General features: G+C 40.1%; 1 protein-coding gene across 2 annotated transcripts in view; it reads right to left on the reverse strand.

The window, feature by feature from the left end:
- CFAP44 (cilia and flagella associated protein 44) overlaps window positions 1-22,758 on the reverse strand; it is an 81,527-nt gene that overhangs the window by 55,881 nt on the left and 2,888 nt on the right. For both annotated transcript variants that reach the window (XM_048817725.2, XM_048817715.2), the window contains exons 3-15: window positions 21,232-21,381; window positions 16,614-16,769; window positions 15,103-15,228; window positions 10,207-10,372; window positions 8,729-8,891; window positions 7,284-7,386; window positions 6,786-7,002; window positions 4,721-4,835; window positions 4,209-4,373; window positions 2,646-2,801; window positions 2,188-2,235; window positions 1,090-1,189; window positions 298-392 (exon numbers count right to left, since the gene is read on the reverse strand). In XM_048817725.2, coding sequence (XP_048673682.2) covers window positions 298-392; window positions 1,090-1,189; window positions 2,188-2,235; window positions 2,646-2,801; window positions 4,209-4,373; window positions 4,721-4,835; window positions 6,786-7,002; window positions 7,284-7,386; window positions 8,729-8,891; window positions 10,207-10,372; window positions 15,103-15,228; window positions 16,614-16,769; window positions 21,232-21,381 — 1,760 coding nt within the window. The remainder of the gene's footprint in view (window positions 1-297; window positions 393-1,089; window positions 1,190-2,187; window positions 2,236-2,645; window positions 2,802-4,208; window positions 4,374-4,720; window positions 4,836-6,785; window positions 7,003-7,283; window positions 7,387-8,728; window positions 8,892-10,206; window positions 10,373-15,102; window positions 15,229-16,613; window positions 16,770-21,231; window positions 21,382-22,758) is intronic.

Here is a 22,758-nt window from a genome sequence, read left to right on the forward strand (position 1 = left end):
CGGTAGGATCTTTTTAGGTGATTAACAAGATTTTCAGTAATCCTCCTCATATTTGACTTGGCTGTCTGGCTGGGAACTCAAGGCTGGGTTGCTTTAAGAGAACTGTATTTCTGGCTTCTGGGTAACTAGTAAGGTATTGTGGAAGCTGTTTTGTTGCTCGCTTGGTGACTCTGAGGGCAAGTTGGCAAGTAATTTCATTAAAATCCTGCATCATGAACATGTGTGATGGCTATGAAATAGCCACATTATGAACCCTTTGTGAATCCATGTTAACACACTGCAGTAGGGTAAACTTACCACTCGGGGTGCCCAAGTCAGTGCTGTTCCTCCCTGTTTAAACTTAATCTCAGTCAACTGGCAATTACCAATGAAATCATAGATACGCACTGAGTCTGTGTAAGACAGATGGGAGGGGGGTGGAAAGGAGACAGGTTAATACAGACAATTTTTTCTTGAAAGACTACTTGTTAAGATAACATCCATGAACTGGCCAATATTCCTTCCCTGTCTAACAAGTGCTAAAGTGAAGTGCGAAAGGCTTGCTCAGGCACACTTTCATAAATTAAATAAATGTCCATAGTCTGAGCTAAACTATTAATGAGGACATGATGGCTGTTGCAATTGCCAAGAAAGGCACAAGTATTAATACTCAGAATTATTTATACAGTGCCATAAATGTATATGGTGCATTACAAAACACAGAATAAAACACTGTTATTGAGCCACTGAGTCTGGAATATGAAAGTTGTTGTTGAAACAAAATTCTCCCCTTTTCTGTTTCACAGTGAACAGCATTTATAAAGCTTCACAGTGAGACTTTCTTTAATTGAAGACCTAGTTCTTGAGATCAGACACTCCTTGCACTTTACTTGGCTTCAACCCATTAATGATCTGTTCTAATTATTTAAAAAAAAAAAACTGTCCCCAGGAATAATGACCAGCTGGTAGGTACCTTTACAAAGAAAAGACACACTTCCACTACAACTGTGAACTAAACACATTAGTTTAAAACTGAATAATTCCACAATGAGCCTGACAGCTGTAACTCTGCCCTTACAAGTTAACCGCTTAGGGAAGAGTTGTACTTACGGTCAAGTGCAGTAGTGGCCATGAGATATGTGACAGGAGAGACACCCATGGCTTCAATCTTTCCAGAGTGAAAGGTAAACAGGCACTCTGGATCATGGGTCTACAGAGAAATCAGAACAGAGGTCTGCTACATTCAGAGACTGAACACATGGCTTGCAATGCCTCATCAACATAAAATGGACACCTAAAATAAATATGCAAAAATCTACCCTACACCTATTGCTAGCAAAAATGTGGTACCCATGAATACAGTTCCCTTTTTGTACCTGCAAATGCTCATTTTGATTGTACAACAGGTGCACAAGCAAATTTGTACAGGCATATTAAGCACCTGCATTTAAAAATATGGCATCAGATGTGTAAAAATAAAGGCAAATAACATATTATATTGAGAGGCACAATGCCTGGAGATCAAATTTATAATAGAAAACTATTGCTCTGAAGGCTGAGAAAATGACCTTAAGCCAAGGGCTTTATATTTCACTGGAAGTCTTTTTCCAACCCAAGAAGGAAAAATGGGTTTCCCTATATACTCATGTATTTATTATACACTTTATACATATATTTTTGCCATACTAGTGCTGCTGCTTCATTTATCTGCTGCTACAGGGTCTGCTTGATGGAATTTTTGATCATACACTAAGTGTCTGTTTTAACTTTTCTGCTCATGTGACCCTCTCCTACAACAGTAATAGTAGCAATCAGTTTGATCAAATGTACAGAGATGTGAATGTTGTCCTCAGCATCATCTAGATGCAACACTGATGGGCACTTCAGAAATACCTATCCACACAGGTTGTACTAGCAGCCCTCACATTAACATCTCATATTAATATCCATCACTCCCTACCCTTTGAGAATCAGGCCCCTTTAAGGTAGCTCCAGTTTAGCAATCAACAATTAAGGGACCCAAAATCAATAGTTACCTTTGAAAATCTTGGCCAGTAACTGTAATCAGTGAAGATAAATCCTAAAGATGTGCCTCCTAATCATACTAAATCCTCAACTGTACAGTTGGTCAAAAGTTGGATGGCATTGTATGGCCACACAGTGTAATTAAAGGAACTTTAAAAAAAAGGGGGTGGGAATAAAACTTACGACATTTGAAAAACTCAGATCAAGCTTCCAGATGGCTCCATTGGAATCCTAGAGAAATAAATATTTAAAACCTGAATGTTCTTTCAAATTAAGTTTGAAAATAGCATCAGTCCTTGTAATGCCTTACAAATACTGTAGGTAAGAATCTCAATCATCTGGAAGAAACAGGATTTAGACTTCATAGAGTGTGATGTCAATTTCACCTCAGCAGCAGAACAGGGCAATGAAGCCTGGGAATGACACTTTCAAATTCTCCCACTCCCATGTAGCTCCCACTCTCAAAGCTGGAAGAGAGACTCAAATGTTATTCTACTCTAAAAATAATCAAGGGAAGACAGGGTACTAATTCTACAAGAAAAAGCAGATTGCTTCACAGCAGATTTCCTCTGGCAGTGCATCACCACATGCCTCATCCAATATTGCTCTACACAGCTGATAAGGATGCAAATAGGTCTTACCTGAGCATACCAAATGGGCTGTCCAAGTTCATGAATTTTCATGATTGAGCTCAAATTGACATTCTTGCCAACGAGAAGTTCATTCATATGGTCCATCTCTAGTAGACCCGTGTCATCCACAGAATCAGCTGCATCTATCGTCTCAAAGTCCCACACCTTCAAGCAGTTGGAAGTGAACAGATCAGCCTTCATTAATCCGAATGCCAACACATCTCACATTAACACATACAATGGCAATATAAAATCAATGATAAGAATCCAAGGGAATGCGTGGCTCAGGATATAGAATAGGGAGCCTGTCATGTCTACATCACTGGCTTCAATATGACCTGGAGCAGTGACAATCAGAGGCTGTTACCATCTAGCATCTGTTCAGTGGCCCATGTAAAATGTGTTTATAGGTCTCAATCCAATTCCTAAAGGACAATTGCCCATATCCCAAAAATCATTAACTACAATTGGCACTACTTAGTACCCATGTTGGCAGTGTCACAACGAGAGAGAGTAAAACTGCCTCCTAGAGGTTGTCTCTACTGAGACAGTGTGGAAGGACAGAGTGAGACAGCCTGCACCTCCTCTGTCTGCTCTGTGGATAAAGAGCAGCTTTTGCTTTCCAGATCTGCCAGTCCAGCACCCTTTCGCCAGGATGATATTTACATAAAGAATACCATCAATGTAAAAAAAAAAATCCAAACCAAAAACCTCATCTGAAACTTTTTTCCCTACAGCTGTAACCACTGCCTATAATTACTATAACTGAAAGATTAGTTGGAAAAAAGACTTTTTTCACTTTGTTTATTTTGAGCATTTAACAGTAATTTGTCTGCTGTCAGTTTCCCATTGTTTGGGTCTCTTGTGCAGTAATAGGGGAGGATACTAAAACTAAAAACAAACAAACATAAAACAGGGAAATGATTGTAAAACCCATAAACTGGCAAGTAGAATCAGAAGCAGACATAGAACTTGAGACTACTTTTAACTCATTTTTAAAAATTGGTTTGATTTTTAAGTTGAGGGTGCCACATTATTTTAATAGGGGTTTGTTGCTCAGTTGAAATGGATACGTCTTTGAGATAAAATGACAGAGGTGCTAACTAATTACACAAATGCCTTAAGCGTTCACATGATCAGAAATAATTTCAAATACCACTGTGATTTATCCTTTGAAATAGTGTGACATGTTAACAAGGCCTACAAATGACTAACATAAACCTAAGCTACACAACCCCCACCCCCAAAGTTAGAATGTGAGGGGAAATAAAACTTGTTAAAGACATCGAAATTTACTCTGATCTATTAGCGCACAGAAGGGATTTCTGTAACATTAGCAGGCACAGAAAGTTATTTAAATGTGATCTGATCCAAACATCTACATTGTAGAAAGAGATCTGCTTCTATCAAGTTCCTTCTCAAAATTCATTAGACAGTGATTACGGAGAGAAACTCCCACAATAGATTACTCCCGTTACAACATATAGGCTAACAATTACTTCCCTTTCCACCTGTTAACAAGACTCTGTATACCAAATATGCATCCACACTATTAAAGGAAAAAACACTCACCCTAATGTAGCCATCTCCTCCAACAGTGACCAGCTCTCCCTCATCCAGAACTAACTGATTAACAGGGCCATTGTGACAGGGTCTATGTCCAGTTCGACAGAGCTCTACTTTGATAAGGCCCCCTTCCCAAAGCAGCAAGTTGCCCCATTCAGATCCAGAGATAACCTTCCATGCAAGTGAAGAGGAATACATGAGTGTTGTAACATATCAATGTGCAGATATTGGAGAGAGACTGGTGAATATCTTAGCTCACTATAGCCTTTACTTTAAATTAAGAAAGCTCATTTGTCTGAGAATCACAATAATAATGGATACTTTTAAACTGTTAAATAAGCCAATTTATTGCCAATTAATGTCAATATTAGATTCACAGATGCATATTTGATTGTATATAGAAGGCCTAATCCAAAGCACTCTGAAGTGAATGGGAAGACTCCCATTGATTTCAACTGACCTTTGTTCAGTCCCTGAGAGGGAGAAAGAAAACAGTTGTACTCATTCACTCTACTTACCTTCCCATCAGGCAGCTCCACATACCCTACAATGTCAGTCACAGCTGTTTTACCAAACCTTCCCAATGCTCCCTGTAGCTTGAGCCCAGTGAATGTATGGGCCATCTTCCAGAACCTGAGTACAGAAAATATAGTCTTTGGGGTTACACCTGACATTGTATTCAGAAAGTATTGTATCTCAGGCTCTAAGGTCATCATATATGGGTATTTCCAATCTGTGGACTACTCATTTAATTATATTTAAATCAGGGTTTGTAGTTTTTAAAAATTAGCCTCATTCAGCACATATAAAGTTTTATCTATCTAGTTGGGGTTTTTTGTTACTGAGTGGAACTGAAATGCCCCAACAAGATGACTAGGTCACCAAACCCACCTTGATCCCAGTCAGGTGTTTATTATACACCACAGCCACCCTCCCCCACCAAAAAAAACCCAAACTTTCCCTTCACCTACTTCCATGAAAAACCTAGAAAAATATGGGCAGGAGAAGATAGGGAGACTAATATTTAAATAGATGCTAAATCAATTTATATATCCATCTTGCAATACTTTCCATATTTACTTGAGGAAGCCTACTTTTCTCTCTGGTTGGTCTCCAATGTAGGATGCTCACCTGTTGAAATCCTGTGGATAACTTCTCCACTGGATTCCATTTTGTGTAACACTGTGGACTTCAATGGGGTTGCATTAATCTAAATGAGCCAGAATTTGGCCCTGTATCTCCAAAGTTACTTCTAACAAAGCATGCAGAAATGTTATAGAAATACAAGAGAATGATATGAATGATAAAAGATAAATGATATAGAAATACAAGAGAATGAATCCACTGTAGACAAACTATCATTTCCTATTTCAATTAGAGATGGTCCAAGTTTGTGGTATGTGGATAAGGATCCAGATTATATTTAGACTATGTCTTGGGAACATGCTATAACTGAGGTCAAATCAGGGCTAGGGATCAAGTATAGATTGTATGGCACTGAAATATTTCAAGCTGTTTTTAAATGACATTTTAGCTCAAAATGGAAAAAAAATCTCACCAGACATGTTATTTTGTGAGATTTCAATCATCAGTAAACTCTCATCAGTTTAGACCTTGGAAATAAACCCCTTCTGGGTTTAGATCCAAATTGGAACCAAATTGCAGGTATGGGTTTGGATCTAAGGATTTTTATTTGATTCCTCTGTAAAATTCAAAGGTATTTAGATTCATCATTGTTAGTATTATTTGTAACTCAGTACCACACCTGTTATCTATTGTGCTTGGTACTGTACAAGTAGGACAAAAAGATGGTCCCTATCCCCAAAAAGCATAATGCTTTGGTCCATTTTTAATTACAATAGGTACCCAGATTTACCTATAAAACAGACTATATCTTAAAGATCTTTCACAATTTGCAAAGAATATTTTTTAGTAAGGCTCCCCTTGCTGTTCCTTTCTGGCGCTCTTGTGGGCTGTTTTGACCATGCTTTGTGATTAGTTCTTAAAACTGACCAAACAGCATGTGTCAGCTCACTTCACAAAGTCAAAAAGAGGCCAACAGGCAAGAATCCCAGAATTCAGAGAAAAGCCATGTGCTGACCCAACAACTAGAACAGAGGTTGATATATAAATATTTCTCCACATTCCCAATGCACTTTTGAAGATCAACAATGGAGCAGTTTATTGGGCATTCCATTACACCATTACCAAACAACAAAAAATTCTTAAGTGTCAGGGCAGTTAAGCACTGGAACAAATTGCCTAGGGAGGTTGTGGAATCTCCATCACTGGAGGTTTTAAAGAACAGGTTAGACAAAAACCTGTAAGGGATGGCTTAAATACTTCAGTCATGCCTCAGTGCAGAGGACTGGACTAGATGACCTGTCGAGATCCCTTCCAATCCTACATTTCTATTATCTCTTTTGGAAAGCAGAGGTTTCAACATTTGTATTGCTAAGCAGAACACTGTTCCCCATTGTTGTGCACCTGTTAACAATCATATTGTTATTAGTCAATCATTTTGTAAGTTTCATGATTTTTTTTAGTTACTTCCCATCAACTGATGTTAGTGAACCAACCTACTTGATGTGTCCTGATCCAGAAGTGGTGAGTTGCTCTTCATTTTCAGGAGAGAATGTGACTTTATAAACATCCTGTGAAAAAGCCTTTGACCTCAGCACAATCTTTTCCTGTTTCCAATCCCAGATTGTCAACATGTAGTCAGGGCTGCTCCCAACGCTGGCCAGTAACGTTCCATAATGGTTAAAATCAGCAAATGCATAGGCTTCCTCAGTCCCACCTGGAAGGAGAGATGTCCACAAAGAAAAGTTGCTTAAAAAGAGCTCAGTTCTCTTTATTTGGCTAGTGCTGAAGCAGACTCAGCCAATAGTTGGCTATTTTCCACACACCCAGGAGTGCAAGGACAACCACTTACAATCAGTTTTCTGTATTTGATTTTTCAAGTACCAAAAGATTATACATTATACATTTTTTTTTACTAATTATAACATTATTCCACTTGCTGGAGACTACAAACTCTGCTGTATCCATGTAATACCGAAATAGTCCTATTTAACCTACCTCGGAGTATTCTGTATGGCTTTAGTGAAGGAAATTCATAGATGATGATGTTTGGCTTCCATCCTTTTTCTCCTACTGAAAAATACTGTTTACTAGGATGTACCTAGAAAAAGCAAAGACTGTGTTACATACTCCGATATCCCCTTTGGCTGTCCTCAACTAAATATCAAGTTGTATACCACCACACAGGTTGTGGAACGATGCAATAATTTGTATTTATCCTGCATCTTTGATCATCTCACCTGCATTCAGCCTACCAATCCATCTCCCCCTGGACAGCATTTAGGGCACTGCTATCCTTCTACTATTGGAGAACAGGAGCAAACAGCACATTCAGGGGCTGTTCCACAGTAGTGGAATTGAGCAAATAATTGATTTCTTTTTCACTTATGTGGCCAGAACAAAAACAGGAAAAAATTGTTTTGGGTTGAACAAAATGTTTCATTTGATCCAAAAAATATTTTTATTACTTTTTGGGTGTTTTTATACTCTTTTAAAAGTTTTTTAAAAAAACAAATTTAGCTAAACTTCAAAGCAAACTGTAATTTTGCAACAAAGTCTACATATTTCATTTTAAAAATGTCAAAACTGTTTCAACTCTTTTTTTCCATTATTTTTATTCAGCCAAAATTATATGCCAAATTTGACCCATATTTGCAAATAGTCTTGCTCGATGGAAAAATGCATTTTAGATCAAATAATTAATTTGCCTGGAAAAAAACATCACCCAGCTTTGTGCAGGAGATGTGAGGACCTGACGTGATTCTCCAAGAAGTGTTGTTTACAACATAACAAAACAGCATAGGACCAGATTTTGATAGCCTTACTTTCTTGGAATAGTATCAATTATCCAACAGGACTATTTGTGGAATCAGATGGTGATAAACCAGAGTAAGTGTTTCATAATCTGGCCCACAGAGAGGAACTTCCAATAGTGAAATTGGACAACATTTCACTCCATTTACCTATGTACTTGAAATTCCAAATTTCAGAACAGATGAAACATTTAACCAATATTAACTCTAATAAGGATAGATGATGAATTGAACAAAAGCAGTTAAACTATATCCAGAGCATTTTAACAAATAAAATTTTAAAACAACAAAAAGTGAAACCCAGTTGACTCTTGTCAATTCTTGTAAGTACCTTATTAGTATGGCCTGGAACCCAGACCTATTTAAGATATTCAGCTGTTTGTTCCCTGACTATTAAACAAGTAGGTCCATGTAGTACACCTTGATGGATTGCTACTGGTCACACATCTGAGATTACTGACTTTTCCTTTCAACCCTTTAATAAATACCACTTGTTCATCCGAGGCCAAATATGCAGGCAACTGTGGAAATCTTCCATGAAACAACTGAGACACCCAGCCTGTTTCACTACTGCAAGTTTTAAACTCCAGAAAGGGATCTTCTTCCTAAAGAGGGAAATAAAAGCCATACCGTGATAATGCCAATTCCACCACCGCTGCTGCTCCGGAGATAACTCTGATATTTAGTTTTCAGGTCCAAGAGCACCAGCTGGTTGCCTGCTACATAGAGGAGTGTTTGACTATCCAGCAACAGCAGGTTTGCCCTTTTGGTGCAGTCATAACCAAAAGAGTGTCTGTGAACAGCTCACTAAGGAGGTTTATTTCTTCCAGGTAATAGCAATAAAGGTATCAATACTAAAACTAGAGCAAGCCCAGCTGGGAACACTGATTTGGGTGGCTGTTACTCTGTTGGGCTGGCTTTGGTTTGGTTTGTTTTAAGACTGGTGCCATGATGAAGCTAAAACCCATCAAGGTATCACAAATAATTGGGGAAAATATAAATGAAATATTTAAAAGATTAATGTATCATCCCTCAAACTCCACGTCAGACTCCATTTGTTATGGCCTATCCTGATCTCTGGAGCTCTCCTAAGAATTCATATTCTATTGACTTAATGTTCTCTTTTCAAATAAAATGTAAAAGAAATTGATCAGATTACAAAGTGCACTGTATGCAAGAGACAGAACCAAAGCAATGTCTCAGGGCTTTTCTACATGGAGAAGTAACGTGTATTGTGGAAGGAAGGGCGATTTCTAAAGCACACTCGTGTGTATCACATTAATTGGTCATGTAGACCCTGCTGGTGTACACCAAAAGTTCTCTTGTGCACTTTAACGTAGTGCACACCAACATGGTCTATGCTAAATGCACTAGGGAACATTTGGTGCGCACCAGCAGGGTCTACACACAACCAATTAAGGTGCAACACATTAGTGGGCTTTAGAAATCAGACTCCCAGCAGTACACATGCACCGTGCACTGTGTAGACAAGCCCTCAAGCTCACTCCCTCTGCCAGTCTGAGGCCTGGTCTGCACTATAGTTAAGTCAACGTAAGGCAGATTATGTCGACCTAACTCTGTAATTGTCTACACTAAAATGTAGCTCCCACCAATGTAACTTGCCCACTACACCGACTTAATAATTCTACCTCCTTGAGAGGTGTAGTGCTTAAATCATTGTTAGGTCAATGCAGTGTCAGCATAGACACTATTGCTTACATCGACTGTTGCTGCCTTTCAGAAACCACACCCCATGCCCCACACTGGCAGTTAAATCAGTGCAAGCACTCCTGGTGAGGACGTGCAATGCCAACACAAGGAGCATAATGTGGATGAGCAAAACCAATTCAATTACTGCAGTGGCTGTATATCAATGTAATTTAGGTTGACTTAATTTTGTAGTATAGACTTGCCCTGATGCAGAAAAGAGACAAAGAAGGGTTTCCTCATAGCAACTTCACTGAGCCCCAATGGAAAACCACCTGTGCATCTGAAAATCACACATTGTTCCCTGTTCCTCCCTTACACCTAGAGGAAATAATATACTGCAGCTTTTAGATAAGAAAACCCTAGATCTAAGTCTATACAATACTGCATGAGGAGGATACATGAGAGTGAGGAGGTTAATTGGTATCCCAGAGTCTGACGTCACAAAGGGTTGTGAGCACAAATCTTCATAGTTATAGAAGAAGGTCTCCGAGATTTTCCTTTCTAGCGTCTCAGGCTTTTTTTCTCGCTCTGGGGGTTTCTCAGTATCCTCCTCCTCCTCTTCCTCTGTATTTCAGAAATAGTGACACAAAAAAGAGCTTTAGTCAGATAGGTAGACATGTCAATACCCTAACTGCAACAGTGGATTATTCATTAATTCTTTCCTTCCTCCAAAGAAATGATATGCACTCTAGTGTCTAAAAACAAATCTATCTTTGTACTATGAAACATATCCTGTGAATAGCCTTGAATGAATAGCATGTGCTTTTCTAAGATTAGAAAAATCTGGGTTCTAAATAACCAAGGTAAGAATGTTTTGAAAATTCACTGCCTCATACACATAGCAGAAAACTTCTGTCCATATTTGTAAGATGAGTCATCTTTACTGATGTTAAACCTTGAGACTTTAAAGCTCCTGGGACAGTTTTATTTAAACATTGCTTGATGTTTAGGTCTCAATTAGATTTAGAAAACAAGCCAAATTTGAGGCTTCTTTCTTCAGTAGATATTGAATGTATATTATTATGCTGACTAATCAGTATAAACACGCAGCACTTTGCTCCTTCACATAAAGCAGGTTGCCATGTTAGCAAAGGCTTCCTACTAATGTGCTGCTCTAGATAGTTCCTCACTGGAGCTTAATGAACTGAATGGATATCGTCAGCTGGAATTGTACTCTGTTATAAACATGAGTTTCAGGTTCTATTCCTTAATCTGAGTCATTTCTGTCAATTCTTATTGTTTTACAGTCAGATTATCTTTTTCGTTAACATGTTTGTCTCTCCCTGTTATGTGACGCACCAATACAAACAACCAAGGGGGCAGAGACTGTCCATAGGAAAGTAAAATGGACTGCTTATTAAGTGCTGTAAAGTGCACAAAGTGAGCAAGCTGAAAAAGTAGAAAAAAGTAATTGTTTATCTAATCTTTGTCAGTTACAGTGGCCTTATGTTACTTCTAACAACAGTAGGCAAACAAAAGAAATTTCAGGATGCAGTGGGATTTTTAAATTGATGTCAATGACTCTTAAGGAGGGGGCAATACTCATGGGTACTGTTGCCATCTGACTCAGCACCTTCCACCGGCTTTTCTACTCTTTCTGTCTGTCCCTCTGGAATTGGCGGTACCTCTCCTTCACCTGGTGGTTTATTTGAGAGACTACTTTTGCTTTCCTCTGCAAAGGAAAATTGGGATAATTTTCACTTCTTCGGCATTCCAACAGGGTATATTTCTGTGTTTTGCTCTCAATCTCCATATTTGGATAATGGAGCATCATCCACAGTCTTGGAGCATTAAAATTCCTTCTATCCTACAATGGATTTCCTGCTCATGCAGAGTGAATTTCATTGGTTAAAACTGATTTAGGACTTAAGAGAAGGAGAGGAGCACTTCTTGGAAAGGAAAAGTGCATTAACAGAAAGCATGGTCGTAGAGCATTTTAAACTAAGGGCTGGGGGAAAGCCGACAAGTGCGGAGGAGCACATGGTTCGGACATCCCTTAGGGGAGGATCTATTAACAGAGAATCTCTGTCCTAGTGAGGACGAGAGGATGAAAAATGATCAAATACAGGCAGGGTCTGATCAGAAACAGTCAAATAAAGAGTCCCATTCAATTACATCATGTAATGGTAGACAGCTAAAAGGAGACCAGTTTTTAAAGTGTTTATATACCAATGCTAGAAGTCTAAATAATGGGTGAATAATAAAATGGGTGAACTAGAATGCCTCTTATTAAATGAGGATATTGATATAATAGGCATCACAGAAACTTGGTGGAATGAGAATAATCAACAGGATACAGTAATACCAGGGTACAAAATATATTGGAAGGACAGAACAGGTCGTGCTGGTGGAGGAGTGGCATTATATGTGAAAGAAAGCATAGAATCAAATGAAGTAAAAGTTGTAAATCAAATTAATCTAACTGTACCATAAAATCTCTATGGATAGAAATTCCAAGCTCTAATAATAAGAATATAGCGGTAGGGATATATTACCGACCACCTGACCAGGATGGTGATAGTGACTGTGAAATGCTCAGGGAGACTAGAGAGGCTATTAAAATAAAAATCTCAATAATAATAATAATAATAATGGGGGATTTCAATTTTCTCCATATTGACCGGGTATATGTCACCTCAGGACGGGATGCAGAGATAAAATTTCTTGACACCTTAAAATGATTGCTTCTTGGAGCAGCTGGTCTTGGAACCCACCAGAGGAGTAGGGTGACCAGATGTCCCAATTTTATAGGCAATACAGGCTTGTAAACCTGACTTCAGTACCGGGAAAACTGGCTGAAACTATAATAAAGAACAATATTGTCAGACATATAGATGACCATAATTTGTTGAAGAGTCAACACAGTTTTAGTAAAGGGAAATCATGCCTCACCAATCTACTAGAATTCTTTGAGGGGGTCAACAAGCATGTGGACCAAGGGGATCCAGTGGATATAGTATACTTAGATTTTCAGGAAGTCTTTGACAAGGTCCCTCACCAAAGGCTCTTACGCAAAGTAAGCTGCCACGGGACAAGAGGGAAGGTGCTCTCATGGATTGGTAACTGGTTAAAAGATAGGAAACAAAAGGTAGGTATAAATGGTGAGTTTTCACAATGGAGAGAGGTAAATAGTGGTGTCCCTCAGGGGTCTGTTCTGGGACCAGTCCTATTCAACATATTCATAAATGATCTGGAAAAAGGGGTAAACAGTGAAGTGGCAAAATGATGATACAAAACTACTCAAGATAGTTAAGTCCCAGGCAGACAGCGAAGAGCTACAAAAGGATCTCTCAAAGACTGGGCAACAAAATGGCAGATGAAATTTAATGTTGATAAATGCAAAGTAAAGCACATTGGAAAGCATAATCCCAACTATACATATAATATGATGGGGTCTAAATTAGCTGTTACCACTCAAGAAAGAGATCTTGGTGTCATTGTGGATAGTTCTCTGAAAACATCCACTCAATGTGCAGTGGCAGTCAAAAAAGCGAACAGAATGCTGGGAATAATTAAGAAAGGGATAATAGGTCAGAAAATATCATGTTGCCACTATATAAATCCATGGTATGCCCACATCTTGAATACTGTGTGCAGATGTAGTCACCCCATCTCAAAAAAGATATATTGGACTTGGAAAAGGTTCAAAAAAGGGAAACAAAAATTATTAGGAGTACGGAACGGCTTCCGTAGGAGGAGAGATTAATAAAACTGGGAATTTTCAGCTTGGAAAAGAGAGGACTAAGGGGAGATATGATTGAGGTCTATAAAATCATGACTGGTATAGAGAAGGTAGATAAGGAAGTGTTGTTTACTACTTCTCATAACACAAGAGCTAGGGGTCTCCAAATGAAATTTATAGGCAGCAGGTTTAAAACAAATAAAAGGAAGTATTTCTTCACACAACGCACAGTCAACCTGTGGAACTCCTTGCCAGAGGATGTTGTGAAGGCCAAGACCATAACAGAGTTCAAAAAAAGAACTAGATAAATTTATGGAGGATAGGGCCATCAATGGCTACTAACCAGGATGGGCAGGTCTGGTGTCCCTAGTCTCTGTTTGCCAGAAGCTGGGAATGAGTGACAGGGAATGGATCACTTGATGATTACCTGTTCTGTTCATTCCCTCTGGGGCACCTGGCACTGGCCACTGTCGGAAGACAGGACACTGGGCTAGATGGACCTTTGGTCTGACCCACTAGGGCCATTCTTATGTTCTAATGAATTGAAGGGCCAAGACACAGTGTGCCAAAGTTCTAACAAAATATCCTTCAAAGAACCACAGTAGACTCAGTGCTCTGAATGGGGCGTGCCAATATTCTGTTATAAAATACTCAAAGCACTAAAATGGAAGCTGGTCCCAAAACACCCAGAGAACAAGCCTATCAGAATGAAAGTAGCAATGTATGCTATGCCTGAAACAGGTTGAATGAGTTGACATTCTCAGGACTAAGTAATCCAGAGCAACAAGAAAGGCACCACAGACCAAAAACTAAAGGAATTTATTACAGTTCTGACTGAAGAAGCTGGTCTAACAAGTATGGATTGTCAAAGGTCAGACAGTACATAGCTTCTGCAGGAAGAACCATCACCGACCATGGTCAAGAAGGAACTAGCTGGAAAGTTTTGAGGTGATTCACATTAATCTCTAAGAGATGGGTGTCTCGCATACTGCCCACCACTACTTTGCCTAAAAAGGCCAAAAATCTTAAGAGCTTGGGGAGTTTTACCCCATCTCACACTGGGAGCATGGGGCCTAAGATTGAGTCCCATGTGTATATATTATGCCTGATTCCTCTACCTTGTGTAGTCAGACTAATGCAAAGTAGGTGTAAAATGCTACCAGATCAGAATTTTGCAATAATGTAAATTTCTAAACAAGGTGCAGAGCAATAGAAAATCAGGCCTAGTAAAGAAAAGATTACTTCCTGTCTTTTCAAGCCTGAGCAGTGAACCCAGAATACACAGAACACTCTTTGGGCCAGCTTCTCATCAACACACAAGAAGAAGCAGATGCACTCGTCCACCATGGACATCTTTGTGTGTTGTACAGCACACATCACTCAAAGGCTGACATCTTACCTTGGTTCATCATGGAATCAACCCTAGCCCCGGCATGCCCACAACAAACACTGGTGTGAACTGGAACCATAGACCCCCTACCCACCTCCTCACCCATCCCTTTACCCCCAACCCCCACCACCAAAAAAAACCCAGGGAACTGTCCAGTATGCACACGTAAGACTACCCTAGGATCATTACTGAAATCTCTGTGTAATGGCAGGTAATACTCACGGACACTACTGGTATCTGCCTCTGCACTTTCCACTGCCTTCTCTACACCTTCCTCCTGTCCCTCTGGAGTAGATGATACTTCTCCTTCACCAGGTGGTTCTTTAGGGGCACTACTTTTGACTTCCCCTGCAAAAGAAAATAGGGATAATGTTCACTTCTTCTCAATACCCACTTAAGTATATTTGAATTCCCAAACGGTGGATGTGTCTCACTGGTTTGTATGCTACATATCGGAATAATGCAACATTGAAGTTCTTCCTATCCTGCAAGGAATTTTCTACTATGCAGAATTAAATCCATTGAATAATACACTGCATTCCTTCAAAAAATAAAAGCAAAAGACACTTCCTTTCTGCAGGTAAGGTTGAATATTCGGGCTGCAGGACTTTACACACGTTTTTAGACAATAATCTCAATGACTTTCTTTTAAACATGACTTGACCTGCAAAGGAATTTGATTTGTACCCTTTTTTGCTTCTTTATGATAACTTTTTAGTTTTTGTTTAAAAAGGAAGTGGGGGGGGGGATGGTTTTGTTTGTTTTTTACCTTAGAAATATGAGGTATGTCAAACCTGATCTTCCCTTCTCTTGCTGAAGGACATTTTTGAAAGTCTCAGGAGATGTGCATTATGAGGCTTCACACATTAACTTAAGGGGTAAGGCAACAAATGAAAGTGTTCAATAGGCATTGCAGTTAAGTAGGTATAATAAAAATGAACCAAAAAACCCCAAGATTTTAAACAGCCTGACTATATATCCTTCCCCTAACTGTTCTTCAGCTTTCAATCTTTTGCTTTGCATGATGTCATAATTGCACCAGTTCTCCAGCTGCCACAGTCTTCCAGGGGAGACAAGACCTGAATTTCTAACGTAAAAAACAAGCAGCAATGTTTGTCTTTTAATTTAAAAAGCTTTTTGACCTCCAAACTACCTCACAAATAAGTAAACAAATAATTAAATAAACATAAAGCCTTTCTTCCCCTTCGTCTCCTTTGCAAGTTATCTTTACCTTAGTCTCAATCTTAACTTGCTTTATCTCTTGCTTTTTTTGATTTCACATATCTATTCCCAAACAAGACACTTTAAAATGGAGTTAAGATTGAAAGTATATAAGAGCAATTTAAAGATTAAAAACAACTTTCAAGAATATTGTAGTTTAAAAAAAAAGTATTAGAAATCCAGAAAATTCAACTTAAAAGAAACTTGAATATTTGAAAGAATGGAAATGCACAGTTAACGGCTAACTGGATCCCCTTTGTTTTCTGGAACCAGGGCTTTCAAGCCAAGAAATAAGAAGTCTCTAAGGAATAAATCCCTAGTTTCACATTGGATAAGAATCTATGCTAGGAAAGATCACTCTTGGGGTTCCAGTTTCAGGAGAGTGGAAATATCCAATGAAATGCAGAGTGCTGACAAACGTCGTATCACAGGTCCAGGATACTGGAGAATGGAGAAGTTATTATATAACTAGAATGTATGCGACCTGCAAACACTGGAAAAAATCCACCCACCTTCTCCTGACGGTTCAGGGATCTTCTCAGCATCCTGCTCTCCTGCATAATCCTTTGAAGAGTCAAACTTTTCCACATCTGCCTGATCCTCCTGATCCGAACCTTTCCTAGGTTTGCTCTCATCAGAACTCTCGTTCTCTGGGACTTCCATTTCTCCTTTATAAACAAGAGCATGTCTTACAGACAGATCAGTAATAAGAATCTGTCTACATTTATGTATTGTTTGGTTACATCCCTCATGATTAACAATTAATTAAACCTATTAGTCTGTGCACCTATACTTTTCAGATGGCCTCCTACTTACATTATAACAGCAGAGTTGCCAACTCTGGGAATTATACTGCGAGTTCTGTGATATTTGTTGTTTTTCTTAACGTGCCAGTTCCTGGAGTCATGAATCTCAGCTTTCATTTAAAATAAAACATACGTTTCTAGCCCTCCATGACTGCTGCAAAAAAGCTTGAAAACATAAATTCTGAAGGCTCAAAACCCAGAAGATGAAAAGAACCCTAAATTTTTTTTTTTTTAAACAACTCAGGATATGTAAGCCAATCTTGTGATTTTTAGATTCCTGACTCTTGATTTTGTACACTTGGGGCTGGTAATACTGGAACAGAGGTTCTACTACCAACACTACAGTTAGTCACAGATATAGGTGCAGGCAAGCTGAATGAATACAGGGTAGGGTGTCCAGAGACCGGAGTTCCTCCAATCCCAAATCTGCCACTGTCATCTTGTATAAATTTGTACCAGCCACTTAACCTCTCTCTGCCTCAATTATCCCATGTGTGAAATGAGAATAACCACACTTATCCATCTTATTAAAGTGTTTTGATATCTATGGCAAAAAGTCCTATCAAAGTTCAAATTATTGTAATTAATTAATCATTTATTATTAAAATTAGGGATGTGTCATTATAAATCTACTCAGTTTCCATTATAAATCTACTCAGCTCTGAAAAATGCTTCAGGCTGAAAGGTGAGTATGAAGATTTCAATCTGAGAGACATCAAGGGTCTACTGGCAGCATGTTGTTGCAGTGCTCAGTGTTTGTAGTACAGTGGTGGTGTTTGTGTACTATGCCACAGGGATTGAAAGTGCTGAGGAAATTCAGAGATCAGAATTTTTGTCTGATTCCCATTACCAGGCTTTCACACATTGACTAGTCCAGGAAGCATTTGTACTGGTTCACTACCTAGGTGTCTTTGCAACAATTGTTTGTCAGATGAATTTTTAACAGCATTTCCTAAACTGCTAGAATTAAGGAGTACAGATTGTTACTGTATTTGAAAACCGAGGTCTCGAGCTTTCATATGATATAGTGCAAGGAATTTCAATTTATATTAGTTCTGGACATAGTGACCACTAAAATCATGTCAGAATTCAAATGGAAAAAAGGCAAAATGTTAACCAGAATATTATTCTTAGATCAAATGTTTCACAATTTGCCAGAGCTGGAAACTAATGTTGTTCCTTTCAGTCCTACTGGTTCACAAGTTATTAGTCTATAAAACTACATCAGGCCTATACTGGTCCCTTAGCCTTGCTTTATTGGCACACATCCAGGGTTAAAACCAAGTTTTCTTTCACTTTCAGCCACCAGTGCTTTAGGCTGTGGAGCTTCAAAGGGGAGCTCCACATTCTCTCAAACTACCTTCTTCCTGGCCATGCTGCTCATAAGCCACAACCGGTCTCAAGACAGGGAGATACATGCAGTCATGCCTCTCAGTCTTATCATAAATACGTTGTTAATCGGCAATTTTGCTGACACAGAGGAGTCCCACAAGTTGTCAGTAAAGTTGTAAGAACACAGAGCTCAGAGCCCTTTGAAGATGCAAAGTGTAGTGTTATTGTGGCTTTAGGAGAAGGAATAGGGTGACCAGGTGTCAGGTTTTTGACTAGAACATCCGGTCACAAAAGGATCCTGGCAGCTCCGGTTAGCACTGCTGACTAGGCCATTGATTGTCCAGTTGGCGGAGCCGCACAGCAGGGCTGGCAGGCTCCCTGCTAACCTCCGCTCCACGCAGCTCCCCACTAGCCTCCACTCCACACGGCTCCCGGGAAGCAGCCGGCATGTCCCCCATCTAGTTCCTACGTGTAGGGCAGGGGTGGACAACCTAGGGCACATGGGCCAGATCTGGCCCCATGGTTAATTTAATCAGGCCTGCGGCACCCCCGGGAACGTCGGCTCGCCCCGTTGCTACGGGGGAAACGGAGCCACTGTGCCACTTGTCCTGCTGCGGGGGGAAGCCCCAAGCCTTTGCCCCCACCCCCAGCGGGGCTGGAGCCACAAGTGCCAGCTTTGCCCCACTGCAGAAGGAAGCCCTGAGCCTTCGTGCTCCCCAGGTCAGGTGAGTGGCCCGCGATTGATTTTTTTTTCTGTGGGTCAATGGCCCGTGACAGAAAAAAGGTTCCTCACCCCAGAGCCCACACCCCAAGCTGGAGCCCTGATCCCCCCGCCCAAACCTCTTGCCCCAGCCCTGATCCCCCTTCTGCCCTCTAAACCCTTCAGTCCCAGCCTGGAGCACCCTCCTGCACCCCAAACCCCTCATGCCTAGCCCCACTCCAGAGTCTGTACCTCCATCCAGAGCTTTTACCCCCCACACCCCAACCACCTGCCCAAGCCCAAAGCCCCCTCCCACACTCCGAATCCCTCAGTCCCAGCCCAGAGCACCCTCCTGCACCCCAAATCCCTCATCCCCAGCCCCACATCAGAGCCCGCATCCCCAGCTGGAGCCCTCCTCCCCCCACACACACCCCAACCCCCTGCCCCAGCCCTGAGCCCCTTCCCGTACCCTGAACCCCTCATTTCTGGCCCCACCACTGAAACCACACCCCCAGCCCAGAGCCCGTACCTCCTCCCACATCCCAACCCTTGCCTCAGCCTGGAGCCCCCTCCCCTACTCCTAACCCCTTGGGTTCCCCCACCCAGCCTGGAGTCCCTGGCCCACCCAAAAGCCTGCACCCCCAGGGGGAGCCCTCACTCCTTCCCACACCCTAGCCCCCTTAACCAGCCTGGTGAAACTTAGCGAGTGTGTGAGGGTGGGGAGAGCGAGCGATGGGGGGTAGGGGTGGAGTGAGCAGGGGTGGGGCCTCAGAGGAGGGGTAGGGCATGGGCAGAGCTTTGGGGGAGGGGTGGGGCAGGGCAGGGGTGGAGCAAGGGTGTTCAGTTTTGTGTGAGTAGAAAGTTGGCAACCCTAAAAATGAATAGAATCTCCAGGGAATGGGAGCTGACTGCTGGAGGAAGCAGTTTGGTTTAGGTTAGACTGATGGACTGACCTGAATTCAGATGCTCTGTATATATGTTAATTATGTATCCAATAAAGACTGTTGTTAAATTACTAGCAATGGATTATTAAGACTAGTGGATTACCTAAATATAAAACAACATACAGAGCTGCCATCAGCATCAAATGATGCCTTTATCTGAATGTGGGATAGATAAACTGTACATTCAGAAGGGTGACAATGCATAACCCAATGCAGAGCTAGCATCTTTCTTTTTTGTTTGCAATTTGTCCTCCTATCTTTCCCCTTTTCTTTATCAAAACAAAATGGTATTTCAATGCACAAGGCTACATAAATGTAGTGCTATGGTTGATATTTTAAATGTATAAACATCAGGAAATTAAATGACTAGAAAATATTTCACTGTTAAATACTGGAAACCTTGGAAAGGGGCATATCTAGTGGTTAGGGCAGGAGATTGGGAGTCAGGAGAACTGAGTTCTATTCCTGGCTTTGCCATAGACTCCCTTTGGATGATTCACTTCACCTCTTTGTGCCTTTATTTCCACATCTATACAATGAGAACAATAATACCAAGTTTTGTTCAGCACTGTGAGAGACTCAGAAAAAAAGGAACAATAACTTCAAAATGTAATTATACTGTAATAACTAGTGTTGAGCTAGAGGTGGGGTAGAGCAACAAAACTCTAAATCATGCCAAACTGGCTGATTTTATTTCCATATTCACACACAAAAATCAGCCAACTTTTGTAGGAAACTTTTGGGCCCCACAAGCCTTTCAGCAAAATTGAAACTCGTGCTATCTGTGGATAGGTGTGAAGTGTTTGAGGCTGAATTTTGTGCTTTGATAACAAAAGTTTATAACTGTGATCTGATTATATGACAACTGGATTGTTGAACACCCTCTTCCCTGTCCCTTCTCCCCATGCATGAGGCTAAATGAAAATTGCTGGTATTGTTCTGAGTTCCCCTTTGAAAATGGCAAGTCACGCCCAGCTCTAGTTATAACCTTTCAGTTCAGAACCTTCAGCACTTTTCTACAGCTTTGATTTTGAATTTAAAGCCACTTCTCTAGAAAAGTGAGTTTCACCTCACTCGTTCTTTTCTCCAAGGTCAACTGCCTTATATCCCATTCCTTTACAGTGTTTGACTTCTTTCCACCTGGGAGAATTTGCTCCTTTCCACAACTATCCTATCCTTTCTTGATTCCTTCTCCATTTCTATCTAGCACAGTAACCATGAACAGTAAGAACATAACCATATCATATTCTGCCCACCCCTGACTTTTTAGACTGTTGAGTTAATGGAGACCTTACATGATGATTGAAACATTAGACTACCATTACACTTGGATAAAGCCTCTACTCACCTGTTGCGGACACATTTGGCTTCTCTGTGTCCAGCTCTGTTTCAGGATCTTTGGAAATGTCAGACTTCTCTCCATCTGCCAAGTCTGGCTGGTTTAAGTCGTCACCAGGTATAGTCCCCTCAATACTCTCTTTCTCCGATTCTTCCTTTCCTTTATAAGCAAGAATATGCCACTGAGACAAATCTGTGTTTCTCTTAGCCTGCATCTTTTTTCATAGAACTATTGCAATACTTGCTCAAAATACTCTTGAGAGGGACAGCAGGTGCAAGCATATGCAACAACAGTTCAGAATTAAATTTTCATTTAAAAAAACGAATCTTCTTGTCATTATGATGACAAAGAAAATCTTCCAAATGTGAATCAAATATAACTCAATGCAGCACTGTTTACAGTTCTAGTACCTCTGCTGTTGCTCATAGCTTTGCCAAGCTGCAACAGGGTAAAATTAACATGCTTAGTCAATTTCATCACTGCTATTCAGAATCCTGGGGATGGCATTATTATTATTCACTATTTCTATCACAGTTTAGTTATGAAACTGTTGATTTCCTCCTCCTGCTGCTATTTGACAAAGCATAAATAATATTCAGAGGTACCGGGAGTTTTTTGTATTTTGTTCTACTGTCTCTTCCTCTTTTCTTTAGAAAAACAAAAAAAGATAATTTGTGTAACATTACATAAATGCAGTGCTGTGGCTGATATTTTAAATGTGTAAAAGTCAAGAAATTAAAAAATGACAGGAATATATTCCACTGTTACATTTGGAAACCTTGGAAAAGAGCATATCTAGTGGTTAAGGTAGGCAATTGAGTGTCAGAAGATCTGGGTTCTAGTCCTGGCCCTACCACAGACTCCTTGGGTAACACATTTGGCCTTGCTGTGCCTCAGTTTCTACATCTGTAAAATGGGAATAATACCAACTTTTTTTTAGCACCATGAGGGGCTCAGAAAAAAAGGAGCTATAAATGCAAAATGTAATGATACTGTAATGACTAGTGATTAGCTATGAAACCCTAAGCCATGTCAAACTTGGCTGATTTCACTTTATGTTCACACTCGCAATCAGCCAACATTTGTAGGAAAGTTTTGGACTCTACAAGCCTTTCAGCAAAACTGAAACTTTCACTATATCTGGATAGGTATGGAGCATTTGAGGCTGAATTTGTTGCTTTCATAACAACATACAACAACATACATTTCATACATTCACAGAATGTAAGGCCAGAAGGGACCATTCTTATCTAGATAACACAAGCCACAGGACTTCCCTGAATTAATTGCTGCTTGAATTAGAGCATATGTTTTAGAAAAACATCCAAGATGGATTTAAAAATTGCCAGTGATGGAAAATCCTCTACAAACCTGGGGAAATTGTTGCACTGGTTTACTACTCTTACTGTTAAAAATTTACACCTTTATTTCCAGTCTGAATTTGTTTAGCTTCAACCTCATGACACTGGATTTGTTATACTTTTCTCTGCTACATTGAAGAGTAAATTATCAAATATTTGTTCCCCATGTAGGTAT

Source organism: Caretta caretta, chromosome 1 (genome assembly GCF_965140235.1).
Source record: "Caretta caretta isolate rCarCar2 chromosome 1, rCarCar1.hap1, whole genome shotgun sequence".
NCBI lineage: Eukaryota > Metazoa > Chordata > Testudines > Cheloniidae > Caretta > Caretta caretta.